This window comes from Acomys russatus, chromosome 20 (genome assembly GCF_903995435.1).
Source record: "Acomys russatus chromosome 20, mAcoRus1.1, whole genome shotgun sequence".
Lineage (NCBI taxonomy): Eukaryota > Metazoa > Chordata > Mammalia > Rodentia > Muridae > Acomys > Acomys russatus.
The window spans coordinates 47152977-47177307 of record NC_067156.1 but is presented as its reverse complement, the minus strand read 5'-3'; the positions used below and the strand labels follow the sequence as shown (position 1 = coordinate 47177307).

Here is a 24331-nt window from a genome sequence, read left to right as displayed (position 1 = left end):
TAGGGCAAAGCCTAGGATGCTGCCCCACATGGGTGTCAGAAAAGCTCAGTGGGATCATCTACATTGATGGACTCAGGTGCGTGCCACCCTGGATCCAGGGAGCCCTGGCTTTCCCCACCCTTCCCGGGGTTTGACTGTGTGCCTCTAATAGATCATAATTTCTGCTGGAGTACAGTCAGTGTCTGCCTGCCTGCTTTGTTACCTTACCTCTTGCCTAGTGTTCATTATCTCAAGCTAATTCATCAAAGATGAAATGAGATCTGACCCACCCCTGCCTGCTCCTCCCTTCCCTTCCCTTCCCTTCCCTTCCCTTCCCTTCCCTTCCCTTCCCTCCCCTGTCCTCCCTTCCCCTTCCCTTCCCTTCCCTCCCCTCCCATTCCCTTCCCTTCCCTCCCCTCCCATTCCCTTCCCTTCCCTCCCCTCCCATTCCCAGACCCTCTCCAAGATGAGGGCATCATCCAAGTGCTCCCCAACAACCCCCCCCTCCTCTCTACCCTCTTTGTCTCTGCCCTAAGCCAGCCACCCCCACTTCTCTCTTGGCTACAACACAATCTCCCTGCCTCTAGTCTGGCCCCCTTTAATCTTGTATGTGTACAGCAGATCTGTCTGTTTCTGGAAGATGTCCATCTGATCACCACACTCCACTGCCTTAATCTCCTCCTCAGCCCTTTGTAACACAATTTCCTTTTGAAAATCTGGCCGCAGCTTGCAGCATGACCCTCAGCCCCCAAGCTCAGGCCGTACTTGCCAACCCTCCACAGTCTTTGCAAGAGATCTGCCCTCTGCCTGCAGGGTCCCTGGCCCCTCTGCCTGGTGAGCTTCCGTAAGTCCTGCATCCTCCAAGATCCAGTGCCAACACCTCCTCCTCTGGGAGGCCTTTCCAGGCTCTAGGCTGAGCTGGCACTATGTTCCCCGAGCACTCTCAGAGCAAGCTCAAGCTACAGCAGGAAACTGTCTTACTGCTTGGAGTCTGAGCTAGCTGAACTCCTTGAAGATAGAGTCTTGGCATATTTGGTTTTAGTCCATGGATAGAGGCTCAGAGAATATGAAAAAAAAAGCAGGGAGGGAGAGAAGGAAAAAGGGAGGGAAGGTGGACAAGAGAGAGAGAGAGATAGAGAGAGAGAGAGAAAGAGACATGAAAAGAAGGAGGAAGAAAGAGAAAAAATCCAAGAAAAGATATTGGGGAACAACTCATCCATTTATTCCTTCATCCATCCATGCTTCATTCATCCAGCAAACATCCGTCGAATTTCTATTAGACATTACTCTAGACACCAGGGATATAACAGTTACCAAGCCTCAGCGACCGCAGCCAATCCCCAGCATTCCCAGGTGACTGAAGAGTTCTAATGTGAATGCGTGTGTGGCCAGGGGGTGCAAGCCCTTCTGTTTGCAAGGGCCTGCTGCCGGGGCACCTGTCTTCCCCAGAGCCCAGTGCTTTTAGCATCTGGCCCCAGCTCCTGTTGCAGCCCGAAATAAGGCTGTGGCCCACGGACAAGACAAGAATGATTCTTGTCAGCTGAAACCAGCACTGGCTGTAGGGCACACCCTGCTCACTGATCGCTGACCGCTACTGCAATAGACACTGACCACACACCTCCAGCTCCCCGACCGAGGTGTTAATCTTGAGAGTGGCATTTCGTCCCACCTACTGTGGCCCCACCAGGTACAGACATCATCCTTTCATCTTTGGGAGCTAGGTGGAATGGGTAGAGGGGGATACGGTGATTTCCAGGGCCTTGCAGGGGATCTGGGGAGTCTGGGCCTCACAGAGGCCTAGGGTCTGCATTAGGAGGAAAGGAACTGTAAGTTCCAGGGTTCTGGGCATCAAGTGGGAAGGCAGGGGTTAAAGGTGAGGAATAGGTAGGTGCTGGCTCTACTCAGCCTTCAGACAGAGAAACAACTCCCTGACTGTGGATTAGGGACCCTTCCCAGATCCTGGGAATGTTTACTTGGGTACAGATCTGAGGACTATAGCATTCTAACTCAGATAAATCTCAGTTGGCTCTTGTCAATTATCTCATGACCCTAGCCCTCAACTGTGTGCAGACATACTCAGATTTGCATTCAGCTTTAGAGGTCCATGGATGCCCTTAAGCCCATTCATATGGTTTCATTCAACCAACACTGTTAAATTACAAGGGGGAAACTGAGGCACAGAGCTGGTGAATTACTTGTCCATACTTGCAGAGAAAGTCAAGGGAGCCTATGAGACTCAGATCAGTCAGTGTTCACAAGGGTCCTGTTGGGTATGAGGACACAGATGGAGTATGGAAAGACCCAAAAGCTGAGGAAGGGGCACAGACAGGGGCAGGCGAGGATGAGGAACTCAAGTTTGGGTTCCCTTTTCTGAGCCACGTTAGGAAAAGTGGGCGTGGAACTCACACAGGTTCTCTGGGGCGAGTGTTTGTCAATGTGCTTTAAGATTCCTGGAAAGCACTAAGAAATGAAAGAGAGGGATGGAAGAAGAGTAAGAGAAGAGATGGCAGGTAGGGACAGCTGAGGGCTGGGTGGCTTGTGGTGCTGCTGGGAACTGAGGTAAGACTGGTGGGCAGGGGCCAGATTCCCAAAAGGGGAATGTTTAAAGAATATTTATTTATTATTTATACAGTATTTTGCCTGCATGTGTACAGAAGAGAGCACCAGATCTCATTATAGATGGTTGTGAGCTACCATGTGGTTGCTCGGAATTGAACTCAGGACCTTTGGAAGAATAGCCAGTCTTCTTAACCTCTGAACCATCTCTCCAGCCCCCAAAAGGGGAATGTTAACAAAGGGTACTGATGAGATGGAGCTGGTAGAATTGAGTGGTTATAGAGATGCTCACCTGAGATAGCTCTGGTGCCATGGAAGTAGCCTGAAGATGGAGAGACAGGGAAGGATGTGATGATGGTTTTGCTCATCTGATTGGACTAGCTTCAGGACCAAGTACCAATGTGGAGACCCCAGGGTATCCCTGGCCTGATTCATGATCCCCAACCTCTTGCAGCCTCCAATTAAAGCTGTTAGGTGAGCAGGTGACAATTTTGCCTGGGGTCCCACCTTCCTCATTCCAAAGCGCCAGGGGATAGACCCTAGAGAGAGGCTCTTAAAAAGAGTGACTTCCCAGCAGACTGGCCTCTGACTCGAATGGCCTCCATGGCCCATAGCCTTCTCTTTCATATAGAGATCTCAAAGGCCCTTTGCTTGTGTCGTCAGCTCAGGGTTGTGGCTGGGTGGCAAGGATTTAGAGGGGATCTGGGGAAGAGAGGAGGTCCTGCTGGTCTATTTGTAGAAGTTTCTTCTCCACAGGATGATTCCCAAGGAGCAGAAGGAGCCAGTGATGGCTGTCACGGGGGACCTTGGTGAACCAGGTAAGGTGGATTCAACACTCTTCGTTCTGAAAACGCATCTTAATCTGAATGTGTGGCAGTTCAGGCCTGCTGGCCCCAGGCCTGGCGAGCAATCTGGAGTTTCATATCAGCCCTAGACATGTTTGTGGAGTACACCCCTGGGCTGGGATACTTTCTGAGGTGATTTTGTAGGAACTTATCCTGTCTTCACTACAGCTGAGGACCCGAGAATGGACCTTGGTTCCAAGACCACACTGTTTCTGGTCCTCAGTCCAGACCAAACTGAACCCTGAGGATTGTACACAGATTCAACTCAACTGTGGGTCTCACTTAGGCCTTGGGGCAGGACAGCTAGCCCAGCCCCATTTCTGGGTATAGGAGTGTGTGTGTGTGGCAGAGTGTGAGGAGACTAGAGGGAAGGTGGCTCAGCTGGATTCAAACCACTTTACTAAAATGTGGGTTAATTTTATGGACAAATCACCTAAAATCTATTCTTGGCAACTTTATAAGGCCTCTTTATAAGGTCTCCTGTTATAATCATGGAATGTATTAGAGCACTTCAAATATTCTAAAAATTAATCCAACTAAGTTGGGAGTTTTAAGCTTTTGTATGACCTCAGTGGCTCTGTGTTGCCAATTAAAATCCAGATCCACCCCATCAGCTGCTGGGACTACGGTTTGGTGCGGTAGTTGGGGTGGGGCCCACAGCTTTTGGATAAGCGGCCAGGTGAGTGATCCACATGACAACAGAGACACTCTGATAAATGCTTGCTCCAGAGCCCCTTTGTGCTCAGTCTTGGTTAGAGACTGAAGGACTCAACACTTATGTTTTGTGGCTTCGGCTTTATTTTTAGAAATTATTAATTTTTTTTTTTTTTGAGACAGGGTCACATAGATCTCAGATTGGCCTCAAACTTGGCAGTGATCTTAGAGAATACAACATGTGTGTGTGTGTGTCTAGATGTGGGCTATTCTTTTTGTTGTTGTTTTTTGTGGGGTTTTTTGTTTTGTTTGGTTTTTGGTTTTTGGTTTTTGGAGACAGGGTTTCTCTGTGTAGCCTTGACTGTCCTAGACTCACTTTGAAGACCAGGCTGGCCTCCAACTCACAGTGATCCGCCTGCCTCTGCCTCCCAAGTGCTGGGATTAAAGGTGTGTGTCACCACAGCCCAGCTTTGGGGTTTTTTTTTTTTTGTTTGTTTGTTTGTTTTGTTTTTGTTTTTGTATTTTTGAGACAGGGTTTCTCTGGTAGTCCTAGCTATCCTGGACTCACTTTGTCCTGGCTGGTCTCGAATCACAGAGATCCTCCTGCCTCTGCCTCCCAAGTGCTGGGATTAAAGGTGTGCGCCACCACGCCCGGCTGTGCGTTATTCTTTTCACCTATCTTGTGTGTCTTTTCCTTTTTGTTGTTGTCATGTTTTTGTGGTGTTTCCCCTTGCCCCCCCCCCCCCCGCCCCGCCTTTGAGTGTGGAAGATCACATTCAGGGCCCCATGTATGTTCCATAAACACTCTACCACTGAGTCACACTCCCAGCCCAGCCCATATCCTCCCTGACTTTGTATGCTCACATATGCAAACTCTGTGAAGTATTGATGCTTAGCCTGGAAGAGTCATGCAGCACATTTTATGTCTCTTGTCCAGGTAGCTAATTACAAGTTATTGACACGCATAACTTATACCAGATGTAAGTATTACCAAGACATTGTTGTTGTGATTAAAAAAAAAAAAAAAAAAACCTATGACAAAGGCAACTTACAGAAGGAAATTTGTTGTGCCTCATGGTTCCAGAGGGACAATCCATAATGGAAGGGGAGGCATGGTAGCAGGCAGGCAGAGCAGGGAGCAGACAGACCACATTGTCAACCACAAGCAAAAAGCCGAGAGAAAACCAGCACTGCAAGTGGGGTGATGCTCCAATCTCTTAAAGTCAGCCTAATCCACAGGGTTCCAAGAGAGCCAAGAAAACCCTGTCTCAAAAACAAAACAAAACAAAACAAAAAACCCCAAACCCAACAAAACAGCACAACAACAACAACAAAAACAAAGAGCAATAACAATCAGAAGCACTTACCATTATTGCTGGGCACTATGGGTTAGACACTGTGTCAGACACTTTTATCCATTAAGCCAGCTGAGCCGCAACAGCTCTAAGTTACATATTATCATCCCCTTTCTACAGACCCGAAGGAGGGCTCGGCCGAGCCAGGGGGTCATGATGGGTAGGGAGCAAAGCTGGGCTTTGGCTGTTGGTCTCCAGATCTGCTGCTTCTATTGTGGTTTTGTAAATAACATATCCAGTTAAAATTCAGACAAGTGTCCAGAGAGATGGCTCAGTGTCTACGAGCACTGGCTGTTCATCCAGATTCAGTTCCCAGAATCCACATGGGGGCTCACAATTGTTTGTAGCTTCAGTTCTAGGGGGCCTGACACTCTCTTCTGGCCTCTGTGGATGTTGTGTGCATGTGGTGCACAGACATACACTCAGGCCAAATGCCTATATACAAAACAATTGTTTTTGAAAAATTCAAACAATACACACAAAGGGCTTTGAAAGTTCTTCATAATGCAGCAGTTTGAATGTGTTAGCCACTGTTAGCATATTGGTGTGAATTTGTTGGCTCAGCATTTTAAAAAAGTTTTATTTTTATTTTATGTACATTGCTGTATTGCCTGCATGTGTGAAGGAGTCAGAAACTGTGGAGCAGGAGTTACAGACAGTTGTGAGCTGCCATGTGGGTGCTGGGACTTGAACCCACAACCTCTGGAAGAGCAGCCAGTGCTCTTAATCGCTGAGCCATCTCTCCAGCCTCTGCTCAGCAATTTTCTATGAATGCATGCACATGGATCATGTTCTCCAGCTGGCTTTCCTTTTCACCTAGCAGCACACTGCAGGTCTCTCTCCATCTTGGGATGATTTATCTTGCTGCGTCCCCTCCACCTGCTTTTCCTTAGCATATCATTGTGTGGGCCATGTCACATTTACCCAACCAAATTCATGATGGCCATCCCAAAGCTTGCCTCTGGTGGGGCCCTTGAAAGATGAGGCTGAGTGTGCAGAGGGCTGACTAAGGATGTAGCTTAGCTGTAGTTTAAATTCAGACTGACTCCTCTTTGTTGACAGGGACAATAGGGGCGGGGGTGGGGTGGGGGGTGGTGGTGGTGGTGGTGTGTGTGACTCAGAGGATTAAAAGCACTTGACATGCAAGCGTGGAGACCTGAGTCCCAACCCCTACCACCCATGTAAAAAAAAATCACTGAGCATGGCCGCAGGTGCCTGTAACCCCAGCACTGGGGGCAGAGACAGAAGGGTCCATGGGATTTCTGAGGTAAATACTGGACGTCTTCCTCTGGCTTCTTCATGGGCATTCACCCTCGTACCCTCACATGGATGTACCACGCATAGGTACACCACACACATACACAACAAATAAATCAACTTTTCAAAAGAGAAAAAGCGACAATAAACACCTTATACAGTTTCTAGCCTGTGCCCCACAGTCCGTGCTAATATTTGGGTGACTCTATGAAGTCTTAAATTCATGTCCAAGCCTAAGTGTACTTATAATATGTAAATGGAATGGCAGGAGACACACTTCTCAGAAAGCGTCCACCCTTTAACCTAGAGCTGATTCCTTTATGTTCCTAGAATGTAGAAAGTGTTCCTGAGATATCTGGAGCTTTTGTTGAGGCTGAAGTTCCAGTGTGTTCTTTTGCAGCAAGGTTGCCTGTAGCCCTCTGTCCTCGAACTTGCGATGTAGCCAAGAATAATTTCGAACCCCTCATCCACTTGATTCTTAGGTGCTGGAACTACAAGTGTGTACCACACATTCCTTGTTTTCAAATATTTGTTGACAGAATGACTAATAAACTTGCCCATCTTACTTAGTGTCTGTTAAGAATTACAAGCTAGGTGGGCATGGTGGCACACGCCTTTAATCCCAGCATTTGGGAGGCAGAGGCAGGGGGATTGCTATGAGTTCAAGGCCAGCCTGGTCTACAAAGTGAGTCTAGGATAGCCAAGGCTACACAGAGAAACCCTGTCTTGAAAAACCAACCCAACCCAACCAAATAACCAAACCAAACAAAACAACACAACAACAACAAAAAAGAATTACAAGCCAGTCATGGTGGCACACACCTTTAATCCCAGCACTCAAGGAGGCAGAGGTAGGTGGGTCACTGTGAGTTCAAGGTCAGCCTGGTGTACAAAATGAGTCCAGAGCGGTCAAGGCTACACAGAGAAACTTTGTCTCCAGAAACAAACAAACAACAACAAAAATTCCTTTAAATAAAGTAGTTGGTAGCACTGTAGCTGTCCTGTGCCACTAGTGCCTGCATACGCCTCTTTGCAGTCTGTGCACGCTCCCATGCTGTGAGTTGCAAGTTTCAACTACCTCGTTCCACATCTTCGTCTGAGCCGTTGGCCTTCCTTCCTATCACAAGGAGAAAAGCAAAGAGGCTAACACAGCACACCTGCAAGGCCCCTCTGCCACGTCCAATCCATTTTCTTGCTCCTGAGCCAGCCTGTGCTCAGCTGTCCTGACCGTGAGATTCCCAATAGCTGTGCTCGGGCCCATGGGGTCCAGTTCTGCAGCTGGGCCTCAGACACTCGCCTTCCTCATCGCAGGCTCCCTCTGTTGCATTACCAGGTGTTGTCCACGCTCTTCCTGAGAAGCCCCTCCTTCCTGATTCCAGAGCTGCCTGCAGCCAAGGCCTGCCAGAGCAGGAGTCCATACTCTTCTTTCTAACATTTTTACTTTCCAAATTTTCAAATACAAATGGAAGTAGAATACAAGTCCCATAGCCCTCCTTTATTATTGGTCCCCAAATCAATGCAGAAGAGCATGAGACTTTTCTCTACAGAGCATGTCACCTCCCCATCCCCAGTGTCTACAACCCAGAGGAAGTAAAGTAACATTCTCCACTTGTCACAAAAACGTTAGCACATGGGACAGAATCAGCAGCACTTATTTAGGGCCATCTAAGAACTAGTCTATGTTCAGATTTCTTACATTTAATAGTTTTTAAAGTTTTTAAACTGGGCAGTGGTGGCACACACCTGTCATCCCAGCACTTAGGAAGCAGAGGAAGGCAGATCTCCGAGTTGGAGGCCAGCCTGGTCTACAAAGTGAGTTGTAGGACAGCTAAGGCTATACAGAGAAACTCTGCCTCATAAGACAATTTCTAAAAGATTTGTTTATTTGTATTTTATGTGTATGGGTGGGTGTTCTTGCTTCTCTGTGTGTGTGTGTGTGTGTGTGTGTGTGTGTGTGTGTGTGTGTGTGTGCGCACGCGCGTGCATGCATGCGTGTACCACATCCATGCAGTTCTTGGAGTAGCCAGAAGAGGGTGTTGAGCATTCTCTACCTGGTGAACTGGAATTAGATAATAGTGAACTGCCTTGAGGGTACTGGGAATTGAACCTGAGTCCTCTGTAAGAGCAGCTGGTGCACTTAAAAGCTGGGCCATCTCTCCAGACCCCGTTTGTAGTTTTAACCAGGACCAAAGCGAGGCACATGCTTCTTATTTGGTTGTGATGTTTCTAAAATATCATTTAACCTGAAACAACTCCTCTTCTTTTCTTTCTCCTTCCTTCCTTCCTTCCTTCCTCCCGTCCTTCCTTCTTTCCTCCCTCCCTCCCTTCCTTCTTTCCATCTCCTTTTCTTGCTTGAAGAAGCTAGGCAGCTGCACAGCTGCACTGAGAACACCCTACACCCTGTTTCTGGCTCGTTGCCCCTTTGCTCCACTGTGGGTTCTCTCTTGAGCCCTCTCCAGTCACACTTTCACAGCCAAATCCTCTATGGACACTGCTTTAGTGGAGATTACCGCCGACCCCAGCTTGGTAACTCTGATGGCCAATGTTCAGGTCTCATATGGTTTGACACATCAAACACAGTAGAATTTGATTCCTTGGGCTTTCAGGTGCCCTTTCTCTGTATTTATTCCTTGCTGGTTCCCCTAGGTTTCCAGGGACCTTTTTTCCACTGCTTAAATTTGCCTAAGTTCATTGGCTCTGTCTCTGTTTTGCTTTCTCCTTGACCTCGTCTAGCCTCCCAGCTTAACATGTCATTTATCCACCTGACACAGGAGGCATTGTGTTTGATTTTATTGTTTGTGATTTTTATTGTAATGTATACATACAATACTATATATTCCTGTGCTGGAAAAAATTGGCCATGGGGTCGTGCACATACTGGGCAAGTGCTCCTCCAGTAAATGACATCCCTACCTTGTATAAGATACTGAAGACTGGTAATGTTAGATGAGGTGCCCGGATAGAACCCTCTCCCACCATCATCTTTAGAATGTCATCACTCTTCCAGGAGGCTTCCTTTGTTGGTTAAATGTAGTGGATGTACACATGGTTTTGTGAGAGATCAGGTGATGTTTTTTCACTAGAAGATGAACCACCTCGTGGGGTGGGGGGCTTGGTTTTTGCCAGCTGAAACACATCTTATACAGACTCTGAGAGGAGATGTGTATATGAGCCCAAAACAGGAGGTGGCGTCTTTTTGGGTCTTGGTATTGTTTGGCTGTTTATTGCTCCACTTTGAGATGCTCCTAGAGAGAACTGCTCCAGCGAACACTTCAAGGCTCTAGGCTCTGGCTGTTGCTCTGGGTTCTGGCTGCTGTTGCAGGTTCCAGCAGCAACTTTGGTGGAACTGCTGGTCTGCTGAAATCCTGCTGACTATGCCAGGGGAATCGCTCCAAGGAACTGAGTATAAAAAATGTCAATTTCAGCCAGGCGACGGTGGCGCACGCCTTTAATCCCAGCACCTGAGAGGCAGAGGTAGGCAGATCTGAGTTCCAGACCAGCTTGGTCTACAGAGCAAACTCCTGGATAGCCAAGGCTACACAGAGAAATCCTGTCTAGAAAAACCAAAACCAAACCAAAACAACAACAACGAAACATCCCACGGTGGGTGGTGCCATCCCTAGTCAAAGACCAGCTTCCACAGGTAAGGATAAACTGAGGTGGGGTGTGGAATTAGTGATTGATCACTCAGCGGACTTTTCTCTGAGGGAGAAAAGTTTTCACTGGGGCTGTTGAAGTACTCTCTGTGGCCAGTAAGAAACTCTTTGGGGACTGGCGAAAAAGAGGGGAAAGATACACACACACACACACACACACACACTTGATGGATGGAGCAAACTCCAACAAGCAAGCTCCAACAATTTTATTTTTTCCCCCACAGCTTATGTATTCTGGCAAAATTGTTCAAGCAGTACAAAATGTGGTTGCAATCTATTTTTTCTTTAAGTGAGTGATTGCAAATGAATATACATAGAAAAACATGTGCCCCAATACCCTCACATGTTCAAATGTTTTATGTATTATGGGTGTAAAACAAATGTGAAACACAAATTATTCCCAAGAACCCACGTACATTTCTCACTAAGCAACTTGTTATAGATTAACAAAGTGTAAGCCTGCAAGGTGTTTTCTCAGCCAGTTTCTTCTACTGGCAGGCTGTGATTTGTGGTTACAAAGAAAGGACCAGGACTGGAGAGATGGCTCAGAGGTTAAGAGCACTGACTGCTCTTTCAGTGGTCCAGAGTTCAATTCCCAGCAACCACAAGATGGCTCACAAACTTCTATAATGAGATCTGGTGCCCACTTCTGGTGCACAGCTGTACCTGCAGGTAGAGCACTGTATACATATTAATAAATAAATAGATCGTTAAAAAAAAAACACCAAAAACAAAGGATCAATTATTCTATTACTTATCTTAAAAATAATAAAAATCCTAAAAGAATAATAAAAACCCCAAAGGAATCACAACTATAAACTCTGTTATAAAAAAGGAACCAGTCATTTCTACTTTAAATCCTCAGGAAGCACATCTACTCATTAACATTTATTTATTAAATCATATCAAGAGGGCCGGCCATGGTGGTTCATGCCTTTAATCCCAGCACTTGGGAGGCAGAGGCAGGGGATCACTGTGAGTTCGAGGCCAGCCTGGTCTACAAAAGTGAGTCTAGGATATTCAAGACTACACACAGAAACCTTGTCTCAAAAAACAAAACAAAACAAAATCAGGAAGCTGAGTATGAAAATGGGTACAGAAAAATTAATCATCACGTTGATCACCAGGCAGCTTTAGCAAGAAAGAGGCATGTCAGCTGGTACCAGTAGGGCTGCCATCGTGCCTGTTCCTTGACCTCAAAAGGCAACAAGCGCTGCTCTATAACAGTATGAAGTCCACAGAATCCTTGGGGCTCCACCTCTCTGAGGCAAACTCCTTGTGACTGTGCTAACCAGTTGGCGAATTCGATGAGTTCTAAAGTTGTTTATTGTTCCTCTTGCATGGCCCCCAATAATCCCCGGCCTGGTGGTCCTGGGTTCTATAAAATCCAGGCTGAGCAAAGCATAGGAAGCCAGCCAGTAAGCAGCACCCTCCACGGCCTCTGCATCAGCTCCTGCCTCCAGGTTCCTGCCCTGCTTGAGTTTCTGTCCTGACTTCCTCCAATAATGGACTATAATCTGGAAGTGTAAGCCAAACAAACCCTTTCCTCCCCAACTGGCTTTGGTCATGGTGTTTCATCAAAACAGCAGAAACCCTAAGACAAATTGATACCAAGGTACCAATGTAGTGGGGTACTGCTGTGAGAGACCTGATGAGGTTTTGGGTAGAATCGTGGAAGGACTTGGAATTTTGGGATAGAAGAACCCACGGGTTTGAGACCTCAGTGGAATGTTCTGTAGGAGCATGGAAGATAAGAATGTTGAGAGCAGTGCAGAAGATGGAGGCCTGGCTTGTAAAATTTCAGAGGGGATGTTAAAGACTCTTGCTATTTGCTATTTCAATTTGAGATTCTGTGGTTCTGGTTAGCTGGGGCTGAAGAATCAGCTGTGATTAACAAGATCCCAGAACTACTAAAGTGAAACCTTTGCATTACTGGGGCAATTGATGCTGGTCAGCTGGAGCTAAGAAGTCAGTAGTGATTAAGAAGAGACCAGTAAGCCAGGAGGTGGTGGTGCACGCCTTTGACCCCAGCACTTGGGAGGCAGGGGCCGGCAGATCATTGTAAGTTCGAGGCCAGCCTGGTCTACAGAGCCAGTTCCAGGATAGCCAAGGCTATACTTGAAGGAGGAGGAGGAGGAAGAGGAGGAGGAGGAGGAGGAGAAAGAGAGAGAGTGCAGTTTCACTGAGATGAAATCTGGGAAGTTGTTTCCTGAGAACACAGAGAAAAGCTATGTTCCAGAGGCAGCCAGACTTGGTAATATGTAAGAGTCATCTATGTGGTACTGGTTTTGAAGGCATGGAGGGGTTATGGAGAGCAGCTGACACTTGGCACTGGGAGAGGCTGGGAGAGGCCACCGGTGAAGGTGCAGCCTCAGTGGCAGTTGAAGGCCCAGGACTAAAGGGAGGGGTCATGCAAAGAAGTTGAGGCTCGGCACCAGGAAGGGAGCCTATGACAGGCTATTGACAAAAATGCAGACAGTTGCAGCAAGGGACCCCAGTGATTTTGGAGATGCCACTACCATAGGACGACCACCAAGAACAGCAGCAGCAGTGGAGTGGAGTGGAGGCAGCAGGAGCTTAGAAAACAAGCTGTCCACTACAGAGGGCAGAGCTGGAGAAGTGACCCAAGACCCAGAAGATCATGTGTGGCTCCCAGACATTGGATATTTAGTTATTTATACCGCTGGAGTTTAGTTTTGCTTGGTTCACATTGTGGTTATGCCCTAGCTCTTCCTTTTTGAAGAAAGTATTTAATCAATTTTGATTTTTGTAGGTGTCCATAGTTGAAAGACCTTGAATTTTTCAAAGAGATTCTCTATTTTACAGAAATTGGAATATTTTAAAGGGATTGAATATTTATTTTATTTTAGATTTATTAATTTATTATGTATACAGTGGTTTTTTTGTTTTGTTTTGTTTTGGTTTGGTTTTTCGAGACAGGGTCTCTCTATGTGTAGTCTTGGCTGTCCTGGACTCACTTTGTAGACCAGGGTGGCCTCAAACTCACAGCAATCCACCTGCCTCTGCCTCCCGAGTGCCAGGATTAAAGGTGTGTGCCACCATGCCCAGCTGTATACAGTGCTTTTGCCTGTGTATATACCTGCACTCCAGAAGAGGGCACCAGATCTCCTTATAGATGGTTGTGAGCCACCATGTGGTTGCTGGGAATTGAACTCAGGACCTCCGGAAGAGCAGCCAGTGCTTTTAACTGCTGAGCCGTCTCTCCAGCCCAGGATTGAAATTTTAATGTGTTGTATGTAATTAATGTTTTTTTCTTCTACGTCCGCTCTAGCTTTCAATGAGATGGAGAGCTGTTACATTTATTAATAAGCTTCAAGCACCATAACTGGGCAGATATAGACATATTCTAAGCCGTCTATGCTAGCCTGGCTACTTCCTGACACTTGCTCCATGCTACCTGCCATCTAGTTTTGCCCCAGCTGCTCCTGCTCTGTCTTTGTCCTCATGGCCTGTTGTTCCTCACAGTTCCTCCTCATGGCCCAGCCCTGGTCCCTCTCCTTCTCTCTACCTCAGACCCCCAGATTGGGAACAGAAGTCCTGCCTACTGCCTCCTCTGCCCAGTCAAAGGCTCTTCAGCCTCTTTATTTAACCAATAAGAGATAACTAGGAAGTGATTTTTACACAACACTGAGACAGCAGAGTCCTCAACAGCAATGACAATTCCAGAATCTGTTAGCATTTAGCTCAGTGCCTGGTTCAGCAATTAACAATCTAAATACAGAGACACAGCTAACTACAATGTGAGTGAAGGTCCCCTTTACATTAATGTGTTTGAAAACTGTAAAGACTGTGGGACTTTTAAAGTTAACTATGTTCTTAATGTGTGATCTTGGGGATGAATAAGAAAAGAAAGGTTGTAGCTTAATAGTGATGGGTTTGCCTGTCAAATTGACGAGAGGTCAGTTGTACTGGCTGGTTTTGTGCGTCCACTTGACACAAGTTAGAATAATCAGAGAGGAAGGAGCCTCAGTTGAGAAAAAACCTCCATGAGATCCAGCTGTAAGGCATTTTCTCAATTAGTGATCAGTGGGGGGGTGGGGTGGGCTTAGACTTTTCAAAAACCTACTTTATTTGGGTTATTAAATGCTTCTACGTCCCATACAAACAACTCACTGACCACAGGTCGGAGAGAATGAAGGTTAATACGGGTGGAGGATCGGACCTTTTTAGACGTAGCTCTTTGGGGGCGATTCCACTCTGCATTGTCAAGATATCAGCAGTCCACTCCAATAGCTGCACGGTCCAGCAGAAACTGCAAGGCAGCATCAGCCACACTCAGCCTGTGTACTTTGAGAAGTTCTCTGTGAAGTGAAGACCAGCTAAGAGATGTAAATGGTTGTAAGGCATAGCAATGCAAACGCTTTCTCATAGTCTGTGAGCTTCTATTTTTATTTGCAGAGTCCACACAAGGGTGTTTTTGCAGCTGGCAAAAACCACACCCTTTGCATAAGACAGCTTCCAGCAAAGCATTACTTGACACAACTGAGTTTTTAAAGAAACCAGAAACTTCCACTTCAGGGGAGGGCCCAGCCTCTGGTAGATGGTGCCATCCCTGGACTGGTGGTTCTGGGTTCTATAAGAAAGCAGGTTGAGCAACCCATGGGAAAATAAGCCGGTAAGCAGTATCCCTCCGTGGCCTCTGCATCAGCTCCTGCCTCCAGGTTCCAGGCCTGCTTGAGTTCCTGTCCTGACTTCCTGCAGAGGTGGACTATGATCTGAAAGTGTAAGCCAAATAAACACTTTCCTCCCCAACTTGCTTTTTGGTCATGGTGTTTTGTCACAGCAACAAAACCGACTGAGACTAACTTAGGCAAAGCAAAAATGTCTTAGTTTACTTTCTACTGCTGTAATAAAGACACCCTAACCTACAATAACTGGGGGTGAGGTTGCGGGGGGGTGGGGTGGGATTTATTTGGGATCTCAGTCCATCACAGAGGGAAATCAGAGTGTGAACATGGAGGCTTACTGATTTGCTCAGACTGCTTTGTTATACCTACCGCCCAGGACCACTTGCCTGTAGTGGGCTGGACCCTCCCCACATTGTGGGGCCAAGGAGCTGTGAGACTGAGGAGCTGGCCTGGAACAAGAGTGAGGTCAAAACTCTGAAAATCTTGTCCTGAGACGGCAAGCATAGGACTCCTTCCTCCCTCCTCTGGGCCTGTATGTCCTAGTACATGTGGCCTTTCAGCCCCCACCTCTGCCACCCATCACATAGGTTACAGGTTAAACTTCCTCTCCCCTTATAAGGTCAAGTCCAACAGGCACCAGGAATTCCTGTTCATGCAAATAAGGCATTCCCAGCACCTTGGCTCCAGCCAATGATGTGCACTCACCCCAAAAGCCTCCACCTACTCCCCAAAGGTTTAAGTAGCCTTTGTTCCCTCTAATTAAATGAGCTCCTCAATGAAGCCTGTCTTGATTTTCCTCTCAGGCTACCAGTCTGATCCTAGGTGACTGCACCATTAAGGGAGGGGAAGCAGAGTGGTAATGACTTCACATCAAACAAGAAAATGTCTCATGGACTTGCTTACAGGCTAATCTGATGTGGGACATTTTTCAGTTGAGGTTCCCTCTTCCCAGATGATCCTGTTTTGTGTCAGATTGACAAAAACAAAACAAAATCCTAAAACAAACAAAAACAGCCAAACAGCCAAAATGTATTCAGCTGGAGGAACTCTTTGATAAGTCTCATGCAACTTCTATGTACATATATAGTGATTAAAAAGATGGGAGGAGATATCCATTAGAGGTGACATCTCTAGACGGTAGATAATAGCATTTTTCTTTTTTCCTAATATCTGTGCTTTATAACTTTCTTGGATATCTATGTTTTAATAATGTTAAAAGATAATTTTTAAAATTAAAAAGACAAAGTTTGAAGCCAGGCGTGGTGGCGCACACCTTTAATCCCAGAACTCAGGAGGCAGAGGCTGGTGAAGCGCTGTGAGTTCGAGGCCAGCCTGGTTTCCAAAGTGAGTCCAGGACAGCCAAAGCTACACAGAGAAACCCTGTCTCAAAAAAAAAAAAAAAAAAGGGCTGGAGAGATAGCTCAGTGGTTAAGAGCACTGTCTTTTCTTCCAAAGGACCTGAGTTCAATTCCCAGCACCCACATGGCAGCTCACAACTGTCTGTAACTGCATACCAATTCACATAAAATAAAATTAAATAGTTTTTTTTAAAAAAAAGACAAAGCTTGGTTTGCTGTTATATATCTGTAATGCCAGCACTCAAAAGATGGAGGGAGGAAGTAAGTTTGAGGCTAGCCTGGGCTACATGAGACCCTCTCAAAAACCAAAAATAAATAAAAACAAGTGAAAATTAAAGAACACTTCTAAAAACAAACTCATCTTCCCTTTCACAATCCCCTTCCTTGTCTCCCGGCTCTTGGTGAATGGCTGTTCTACCCTCACAGTGGATCTGGTCAGAAGTCTTCCCTTTTCTCTTACTATTTTTGTTTTTGTTTTTTGATTTTGGTTTTGCAAGACAGGGTTTTTCTGTGTAATAGCCCTGGCTGTCCTGTACTTACTTTGTAGACCAGGGTGGCCTAAAACTCACAAAAATCTACCTCTCCAGCGCCAGGATTAAAGGCATGAACCACAACAACAAAAACAAAGTATCTGGAACCGGATGTGGTGGTGCACGCCTGTTATCCAAGCACCCAGGAAGCAGAGGCAGGCAGATCTGTGAGTTCAAGGCTAGCCTGGTCTACAAGAGTCCAGGACAGCCAAAGCTGTCTCGAAAAACCATAAAAAATAAAAATTAAAAAAAAAAAAAAAAAAAAAGAAAGAGTCTAATCCGGTCTCACTACCAACTAATACAGGCAAAGAGGTGCAAAGGAAATTCAGAGTAAGTATAACTAACGAAGAACATCTGAAACTATATTCGACATCACTGAGCAGGGGCGCTCCAATCTCTGAGGTGTCCTTCTGGCCCTCAGACTCCAGCGAATGACGATGCCTATTGCATCAAGGCAAGCTTGAGGCTTGGGGGTGCCCCGGAAGCAGTGCCGGGAGTGCCTCGAGGCGATGTGGTAAGCGTGTGCTGTCTGACCTCTCCCACAGTGCCTTCGCTGGATCTGGGGAAGAAGCTGAGTGTGCCTCAGGACCTGATGATGGAGGAGCTATCTCTGCGCAACAACCGGGGATCCCTCCTCTTTCAGAAGAGGCAGCGCCGGGTGCAGAAGTTTACCTTTGAGCTTTCAGAAAGCTTGCAGGGTGTGAGTAAGCCATCACGTGCTCTTGGGGAAACCAAGACCAGGAGGGAGTCAGGGATTAGCCTAGAGCCAGTGATGATCTCTGGGGATCGTGGGTGGAGTGGGGTGCCCCTTTGGTGCCCTCACTAGACGATGCGTTCGGCTATTTACCTCATGTCAGACACAGGTCAGACTTCACTTTGGTCTTAGGTAGGAAATGTAGAAAGGAAAATGCCATAAGTACAGTCGCTCCCAACCTTCCCAGTGCTGTGACCCTTTAATTGTTTTTGTTGATACTTCATAACGGTAATTTTGCCATCGGTATGAATCACAAAGTAAATATTTTTTGAAGACAGAGTTGCAAAAGGGGTTGCGAGCTACAGGTTGAAAACTACGCCATTGAAGCATTGGTTGGCAGACAAAGTTAAGAATAGAGGCGTAGGGGCTGGAGAGATGGCTCAGAGGGTAAGAGCACTGGCTGTTCTTCTAAAGGTCCTGAGTTCAATACCCAGCAACCACATGGTGGCGCATAACCATCTATGGCATGATCTGGTGCCTTCGTCTGGCATCTAGGCATACATGCAGGCAGAACATTGTATAAATAATAAATAAATTAATTAATTAAAAAAAGAAGAATAGAGGCGTAGGCTGGCCGTGCATGCCTTTAATCCCAGCACTCAGGAGGCAGAGACCAGCCTGGTCTATAAAGCGAGTCCAGGACAGCCAAGGCTACACACAGAGAAACCCTGTCTCAAAAAGCAAACCAAACCAAAAAGAATAGGAGGCATGGAGAAGAGGACACTCAGTTGGTTGAGTGCTTGCCTAGCTTGCAAGAAGCCCTGGGTTCCATCCTCAGCAACACACAAAAACAGGTTGGTGCCACATACTTGTTTTTTTGTTTTTGTTTTTGAGACAGGGTTTGTCTGTGTAGCCTTGACTATCCTGGACTCACTTTGTAGACCAGGCTGGCCTTGAACTCACATCGGTCTGCCTCTGCTTCCCGAGGGCTAGGATTAAAAGCGTGCACCACCACACCTGGCTAGGCATTTGTAATCCTATCATCTGGGAGGTGGAAGCAGGGGGATGGGGTTTCAAGGTTGTTCTTAGCTACAGAGCAAGTTCAAAACCAGCCTGGGCTACATAAGTGATACTGCCTCAAAAGAATGTTTTGCAGGTGGCAGGTAATTTTGGAAAATACCAATAAGGTCAGGGATATTTTTTTCTTTACCACTCAACTTCTGGACCTTACTGGAGTGGGGAAGGGTGGGTAGGAGAGAGCACGCAAATGGCTTTCTTTGCCAGGTGCCTGAGACAGGGCTTCCTAAGGGTCCCACATGTATGAAATGGGATGTCGCCATTGTCATACATACAATTATCGCACCATTACCACTCTCCACAGCGCCCCCAGGAGGGCACCGAGGCTCAAGAAATGTGTTACCCAGAGTGGTGGTGCATTCCTTTAATCCCAGCACTCCAGAGGCAGGGGCAGGTGGATCTCTGTGAGTTCGAGGACAGCCTGGTCTACAACGTGAGTGCAGGACAGCCAAGGCTACAAGAGAAACCCTGTCTCAAAAAAGGAAACAAAACAAAACAACAAAGTGTCTTATTCTGACTTAGAGCTTACAGTAGCAATGAGGTAACTCCATGGCAAGCCAAGCACTGCCTCATCGCAATGAAGCATCAACTTACATCCCCAGGCTCCCCCTCCACCATTCCCTCTCCCCATCCTTTAGGTGGTGGTGATGAAATTCTGGTCTTTTGCTCTGTTGAGCATCTCTGCCCTTTTATTTGCCTACAGATCTTGGCGGGAAGTGCCCGAGGAAAAGTGGCCGGCAAAGAGGCTCTGGGGAAGGTGAGGGGGGGCGGGGCTTTCCCCAGGGACAGCAGCGGGAAGGGACCTGGCTGCTGGCCATCTCCCTCTGAGCGCCCACTCCTATGCTCAGGTTCCCAATGGCCCAGCGGAGCAGAACCACCTCTCGGAAATCCACGCGTTCCAGGGGTCACCTGGGGACCCCGAGATTGCCCAGCCGGGATCAGCTAGGGCTGAATCGGTCCGTAGTCCAAGTGCCTTGGCGCCAGGTGAGCGGCTGCCCTGCATCCTGGGATACCTATCCAAGAGCCGCAGCGGACTTCCCTCAGCCCTGGAATCGGGAGGCTGCCCTCCCGTCAGGCACTCTACCCCTATCTCCGCTCTCCTGATTGCTCTCCCCAGCCTTCGACTTTCTGGTCCACGAGGTGGCAGTGTGGGTGATAGTAAGGATGTCACCGGCGCCATTCCATCCCCAGGCTATGCAGAACCACTGAAAGGCGTCCCGCCTGAGAAGTTCAACCACACGGCCATCCCCAAAGGCTATCATTGTCCGTGGCAGGAGTTTGTCAGCTACCGAGACTACCCGAGTGGCGGCAGCAGAAGTCACACTCCCATCCTCCGCGACTATCGTAACTTTAACAAGTAAAGCCAGGCTGCGCGGGACCCACGGGGGTGGGGGGGAAGGGGGGGCCGGAGGTGGGGGGAAAGGAGGGGCGGGGGTGGGGGCTGCGTACTTTTCTGCTTGCTAGTTCCAGCCCCAGCACTTTGTAGATGTGCTCTTGCTAGAACAGGCCTTGAGCCTATTGGGTGTTCAATACATGTGCACCCGCCTGCGTGTTAGTGTGTGTAAAAGGTGAATGTGCCACACCTCTATCACATGTTGCTGCAGGGACCAGACTGCCCTCATTCCACGAAGGAAGAGACCACGCTCAGGGATATGAACACTCAGTTATAGACCCCCGAGAAAGAATCAGGACTGAGCTTTCAAGTCCTGGGAGTCTGGGTCGTCTTGCTCTCTATGCAGCTCTGGGATGGGTATGCAAACCCTGCCCTTCTCAGGAGACACCTCCAGATTTCACCAGTTCTAGCCCCACCCTGCCTTTTCTTTCACCAGTGGTATGGAAAAGGCCTGGAAAGTGGCGTTGAGTCTGTGGAAAGCAGGAAATAGCACGCCAGAGATGAGGGCTATTGAAGGAGTGGCCTGTATTGGCTTAGTGTATGGCCTTAATGCTGGCTTAAACGCAGATTCCAGACTTGGCTGTGTGGTCTTGAACAACTAACTTCACCTCTCTGTAGCTCTATTGTTGTGCAGTGAAGCATTTCCAAGTACACAAGGCTATTGTGGAGATGCCATGAGAAATCCCAGGCAAAGTCTCTGTCAGATAATAAGCTGCTTCTAGGGCTGCTACTGCGACTGCTGTTTAGGTGAAAATGAGAGGGAAAGCTGATGTGGCAATGGGGGAAGAAAAGTGGATAACACTGCTCTGGAAGCCCGGAAGCAGAACAAGGCGTCCCAGATAGAGGCCCATGTGGAGAGGGGCATCAGCTGGAGAGTTCCCACTATAGCCGACTTCCTTGTCCTCGGGCTGTTTCTGGACACGTTTCCTCTGGGGTGGGCTACAGTGAGTGAAGGGTCCGGAGAGGAGGCTGCCAGCCAGCTGTCTTGGTAGCTGCTGAGTCCCCATATAAAGATTGTCTAAGAGGCAGACACTATGTGTGAGGACTAAGAGAGAGGATGGGAGGGTGGAAGCCTTGAGGACACACAGGTAGAGAGGGACTTGGCTGCCTTAAACAGCTGACTGGGTAAGAAGCTTTGACAGGAAGGACCAAGCAGAAGCGTCTCTGTGAGAGCCTTACGTTCTCCACCAGGCTGATTTGTTGGCCCTCCTAGGTCCTCACCCACTGCCTGGCCATTTAGTCAACTCCACAGCGGGCTCAGTCTTGGCAGCTGGCTGACTTGGAGGCATTTCCCACTCCAGTGTCTCAGAATGGCAGCTGAGGTATACACTCCTAGCAGCAGGAGGGTCCTAGGGAGGCCTCTTCTGGGACAGAAGGAGCAGCTGAGGTAGCAGAGGAGGAATAGCTCTCTCTGGACAAGCGGGGCCCAGACAAGACGCTGGACTTCCCAGTCATAGCTGAGAGCCTCCCTGGGCTCAGCCACTGGCCAGTCTGTTCCTGCAGGGTGTAGCTAGGATAGGATCCTAGCAGGATCCTAGGCCTTGGTTAAGGTTTGCAGCTCCACCCAGAGGCAAACCCCTCTCCCACTGGTCCCCAACGCTTTCTGAATTTCTTAAAGTAAAAGGACTGTGAGTACATCTGGGGGAATCCATCAATTGCCTAGGATACATGAGGCCCCATGTTCCATCACCAGCACTGCTTCCTCCCAGCAAAAGGCTTAAAAAGCATATATAGCACCAACCAAAGACCATGCATGGTGAGGACCTAGACCCCCTCCCTGCTCACATGCAGTAGATAGGCAGCACAGTCTTCTTGTGGGCCTCATAATATGGGGAGTAGGGACCACTTCCGACATGGATTTGGGCCTCCTAATGCTGTTTACTTCCACCCTAGCAGGAATGGCCTTGCCAGGCCACAGAGAAAGAGGTTCAGGTAGTACAGAGGACACTGCATAAGCTGAGGTCAAACGTTAGGGGAGGAGGACTCCCCTTTTTGAGGACTAGAGGAAGGAGGAAGAGGGTATGAAGGTGGGGGTGGGGGGTACGGGGTGGGATTGGGAGGTGATGAGGGAGGTGGCTACAATTGGGATATAAAGTGAACAAATTAAAAATATTTTTTTTTGTTTGGTTTTGGCTTTGGTTTTTGATTTTTGGAGACAGGGTTTCTCTGTGTAGCCTTGGCTGTTCTGGACTCACTTTGTATACCAGGCTGGCTTCGAACTCACAGTGATCCACCTATCTCTGCCTCCTGAGTGCTGAGATTAAAGGCGTGTGCCACCACACTTGGCTAAAATAAAAAAAAATTTTTTAAAGCATTTAATTAAAAAATATTTAATTTAAAAAAGTATTATCCAACTGTGAATGAAAAAAAGAAATAAAAAGAAAATGGCTGATCCCAGGTTTGGTACACTGTGAGTGAAAAATTAGAAATACAAAAAGGAAAGGAATGTAGCATGGCTGTTCCTAGGTATGGTGGAGGAGAAAATATTATGGGTGTAGCCAGAGCATAGGCAGAGGCAGGGACATCTGGAAGAATCCAGAGTGGACGTGGCCCTGAAGTAAAGACAGCGGCTCTTTGTGGGCCACTCTCCGATCCCTGTTTCCCGTGCAGTGGTTAACGAGGTTGCCAGGACTGCTCTATGATCTTAGAACCTTGGTTCTGGCAGCTGCATGTAAGAGCGGGTGTGGCATTGCTGTGTGTGTGCGGGAAATACTTTGTTTCCTTTTGTAGCTTGTCTTTTCCACTCAACTTTGTGATTTTGAAACCCATCACCCTCTTGCATATGATTCTGTTTCCCTTGCCTTGCTGTGTGCTCTGGCTTCTTAGTGCCCCTGCTGTCTGCTTCTTCACAGGAGCGTGCGGGGGCCTCCCCCAGCCATATGCTTAGAGACCGAGTTGCTGGGTGACAACAGCTTACACATTTTTCAGGTTAAAAAAGATCCTAATTTCTCCTCTGAGGTAAAAGCACTGATTTATCTGCAAACCAAAGCAGCAGATGATGAGCGAGGCTTTGTCCCTGGCACCTCTAACGTTAGCATTCTTTCCGTTGGTGGGCTTACGGGGTGTGGGGAGAAGTGCGAGGCTCTGCTTGTCTCTTGCATTTTGGGGATTCTCTGTGCCCCTCGATATCCTCTGGGTTGTAGGTATGTTGTTTTAAGGGGAAGGGAGGAAAGGGAAGAGATATCCACCTCCCAGTGTCCTCTTCTAGCACTGACTGGAGGGGAGCCTGGGACACTGCCCAGGTCACTTCTAAGTAGAAACTTCCCTTTTATTTCAACGGGGAACAGGTTTGGACAAGGCAGAGCTAAGGAGACCAGTAAATGAAAGTATAGATCTTTGCTACCTAGAAGGGGAAACTGAGGCTTCAGGGGAGGCTGGGGGAGACCACACATGGGCATATCTGTTACCCCTCTATCAAACAGCCCACCTTGCCGGGCAGTGGTAGCGCACACCTTTAATCCCAGCAGTTGGGAGGCAGAGGCAGGTGGATCACTGTGAGTTCGAGGCCAGCCCAGGCTACAAAGCAAGTCCAGGACACCCAAGGCTACACAGAGAAACCCTGTCTTGAAAAACCAAAACCACCACCACCACCACAAAACAAAACCAAAAGCAAACAAACAAACAAACAAACAAACAGAAAACAGCCTACCTTTCCCATTTCTCTTTTCCAGGACCCCTGTGCCATTTGGAGGACCCCACGCGGGAGAGACCATTTTCCAAACAGGAACCCCTTTTGTCCCAGAGCCCTTCAGTGGCTTGGAACTTCTCCGCCTCAGACCCTGTTTCAACAGGGTTGCTCGGGGCTGGGTCCGGAAGCTCCCTGAGTCTGAGGATCTGTAGCTTTAGCTTGAAGCTACAATTCCCTGGGCTTGAGACTCAAGGAACATCATTTTTGTCTTGATTCTTCTTGCTTTTCTTTCTTTCCTCTCCCACCACATTTTTTTTTTTTCCCCTTTTGCCCCTTACTGAGACAGGATCTCACCCTGTAGCCTAAATTGGCCTGGAACTTAATATGTAGCCCAGGCTGGCCTTGTCTCAGCTTCCCAGATGCTAGGATTACAAAGTGAGTGGGTGAGGGCGACTTCAGTTTATGAAGGGCTTTCACACACTGGACATTATTAGATATAGCAGTTCAAAGGCCACTGAGTTCATTAGTCCTCAACGCAGACGTGCATCAAGCGTTGACTCTAGTGTGGATTTGGGACCTGCCTCAGGCTCACAGCCTCAGGTTTGCCTGTGATAGGAGGTGCTAGTATCAAGTACTCAGGTGGCCTGTGTAAGCTGCCTGTGGTGTGTGTCTGTAGGAAGCTATCCCCATGCCTGGCTCT

The 24331-nt window shown here is 47.7% G+C and overlaps 1 protein-coding gene across 1 annotated transcript; it reads left to right on the top strand.

Moving 5' to 3' along the window:
• The first annotated feature begins 1350 nt into the window (after positions 1 to 1350).
• Positions 1351 to 23931, top strand: Myoz3 (myozenin 3). The gene is made up of 7 exons (XM_051163272.1): positions 1351 to 1666; positions 3292 to 3353; positions 17385 to 17539; positions 19314 to 19367; positions 19459 to 19594; positions 19802 to 19967; positions 23675 to 23931. Exons 2-7 carry the CDS (start codon positions 3293 to 3295, stop codon positions 23841 to 23843), a joined length of 741 nt encoding a protein of 246 aa, XP_051019229.1. The 5' UTR covers positions 1351 to 1666; position 3292; the 3' UTR covers positions 23844 to 23931.
• The last annotated feature ends 400 nt before the right edge of the window (positions 23932 to 24331 follow it).

Coding starts and splice junctions, on each gene's coding strand:
- Myoz3 (XM_051163272.1), top strand. CDS start 3,293: ATGATTCCCAAGGAGCAGAAGGAGCCAGTGATGGCTGTCACGGGGGAC. Junction 19,595..19,801: donor TCCAAGTGCCTTGGCGCCAG/GTGAGCGGCTGC, acceptor TTCCATCCCCAG/GCTATGCAGAACCACTGAAA. Junction 19,968..23,674: donor GACTATCGTAACTTTAACAA/GTAAAGCCAGGC, acceptor TCTCTTTTCCAG/GACCCCTGTGCCATTTGGAG.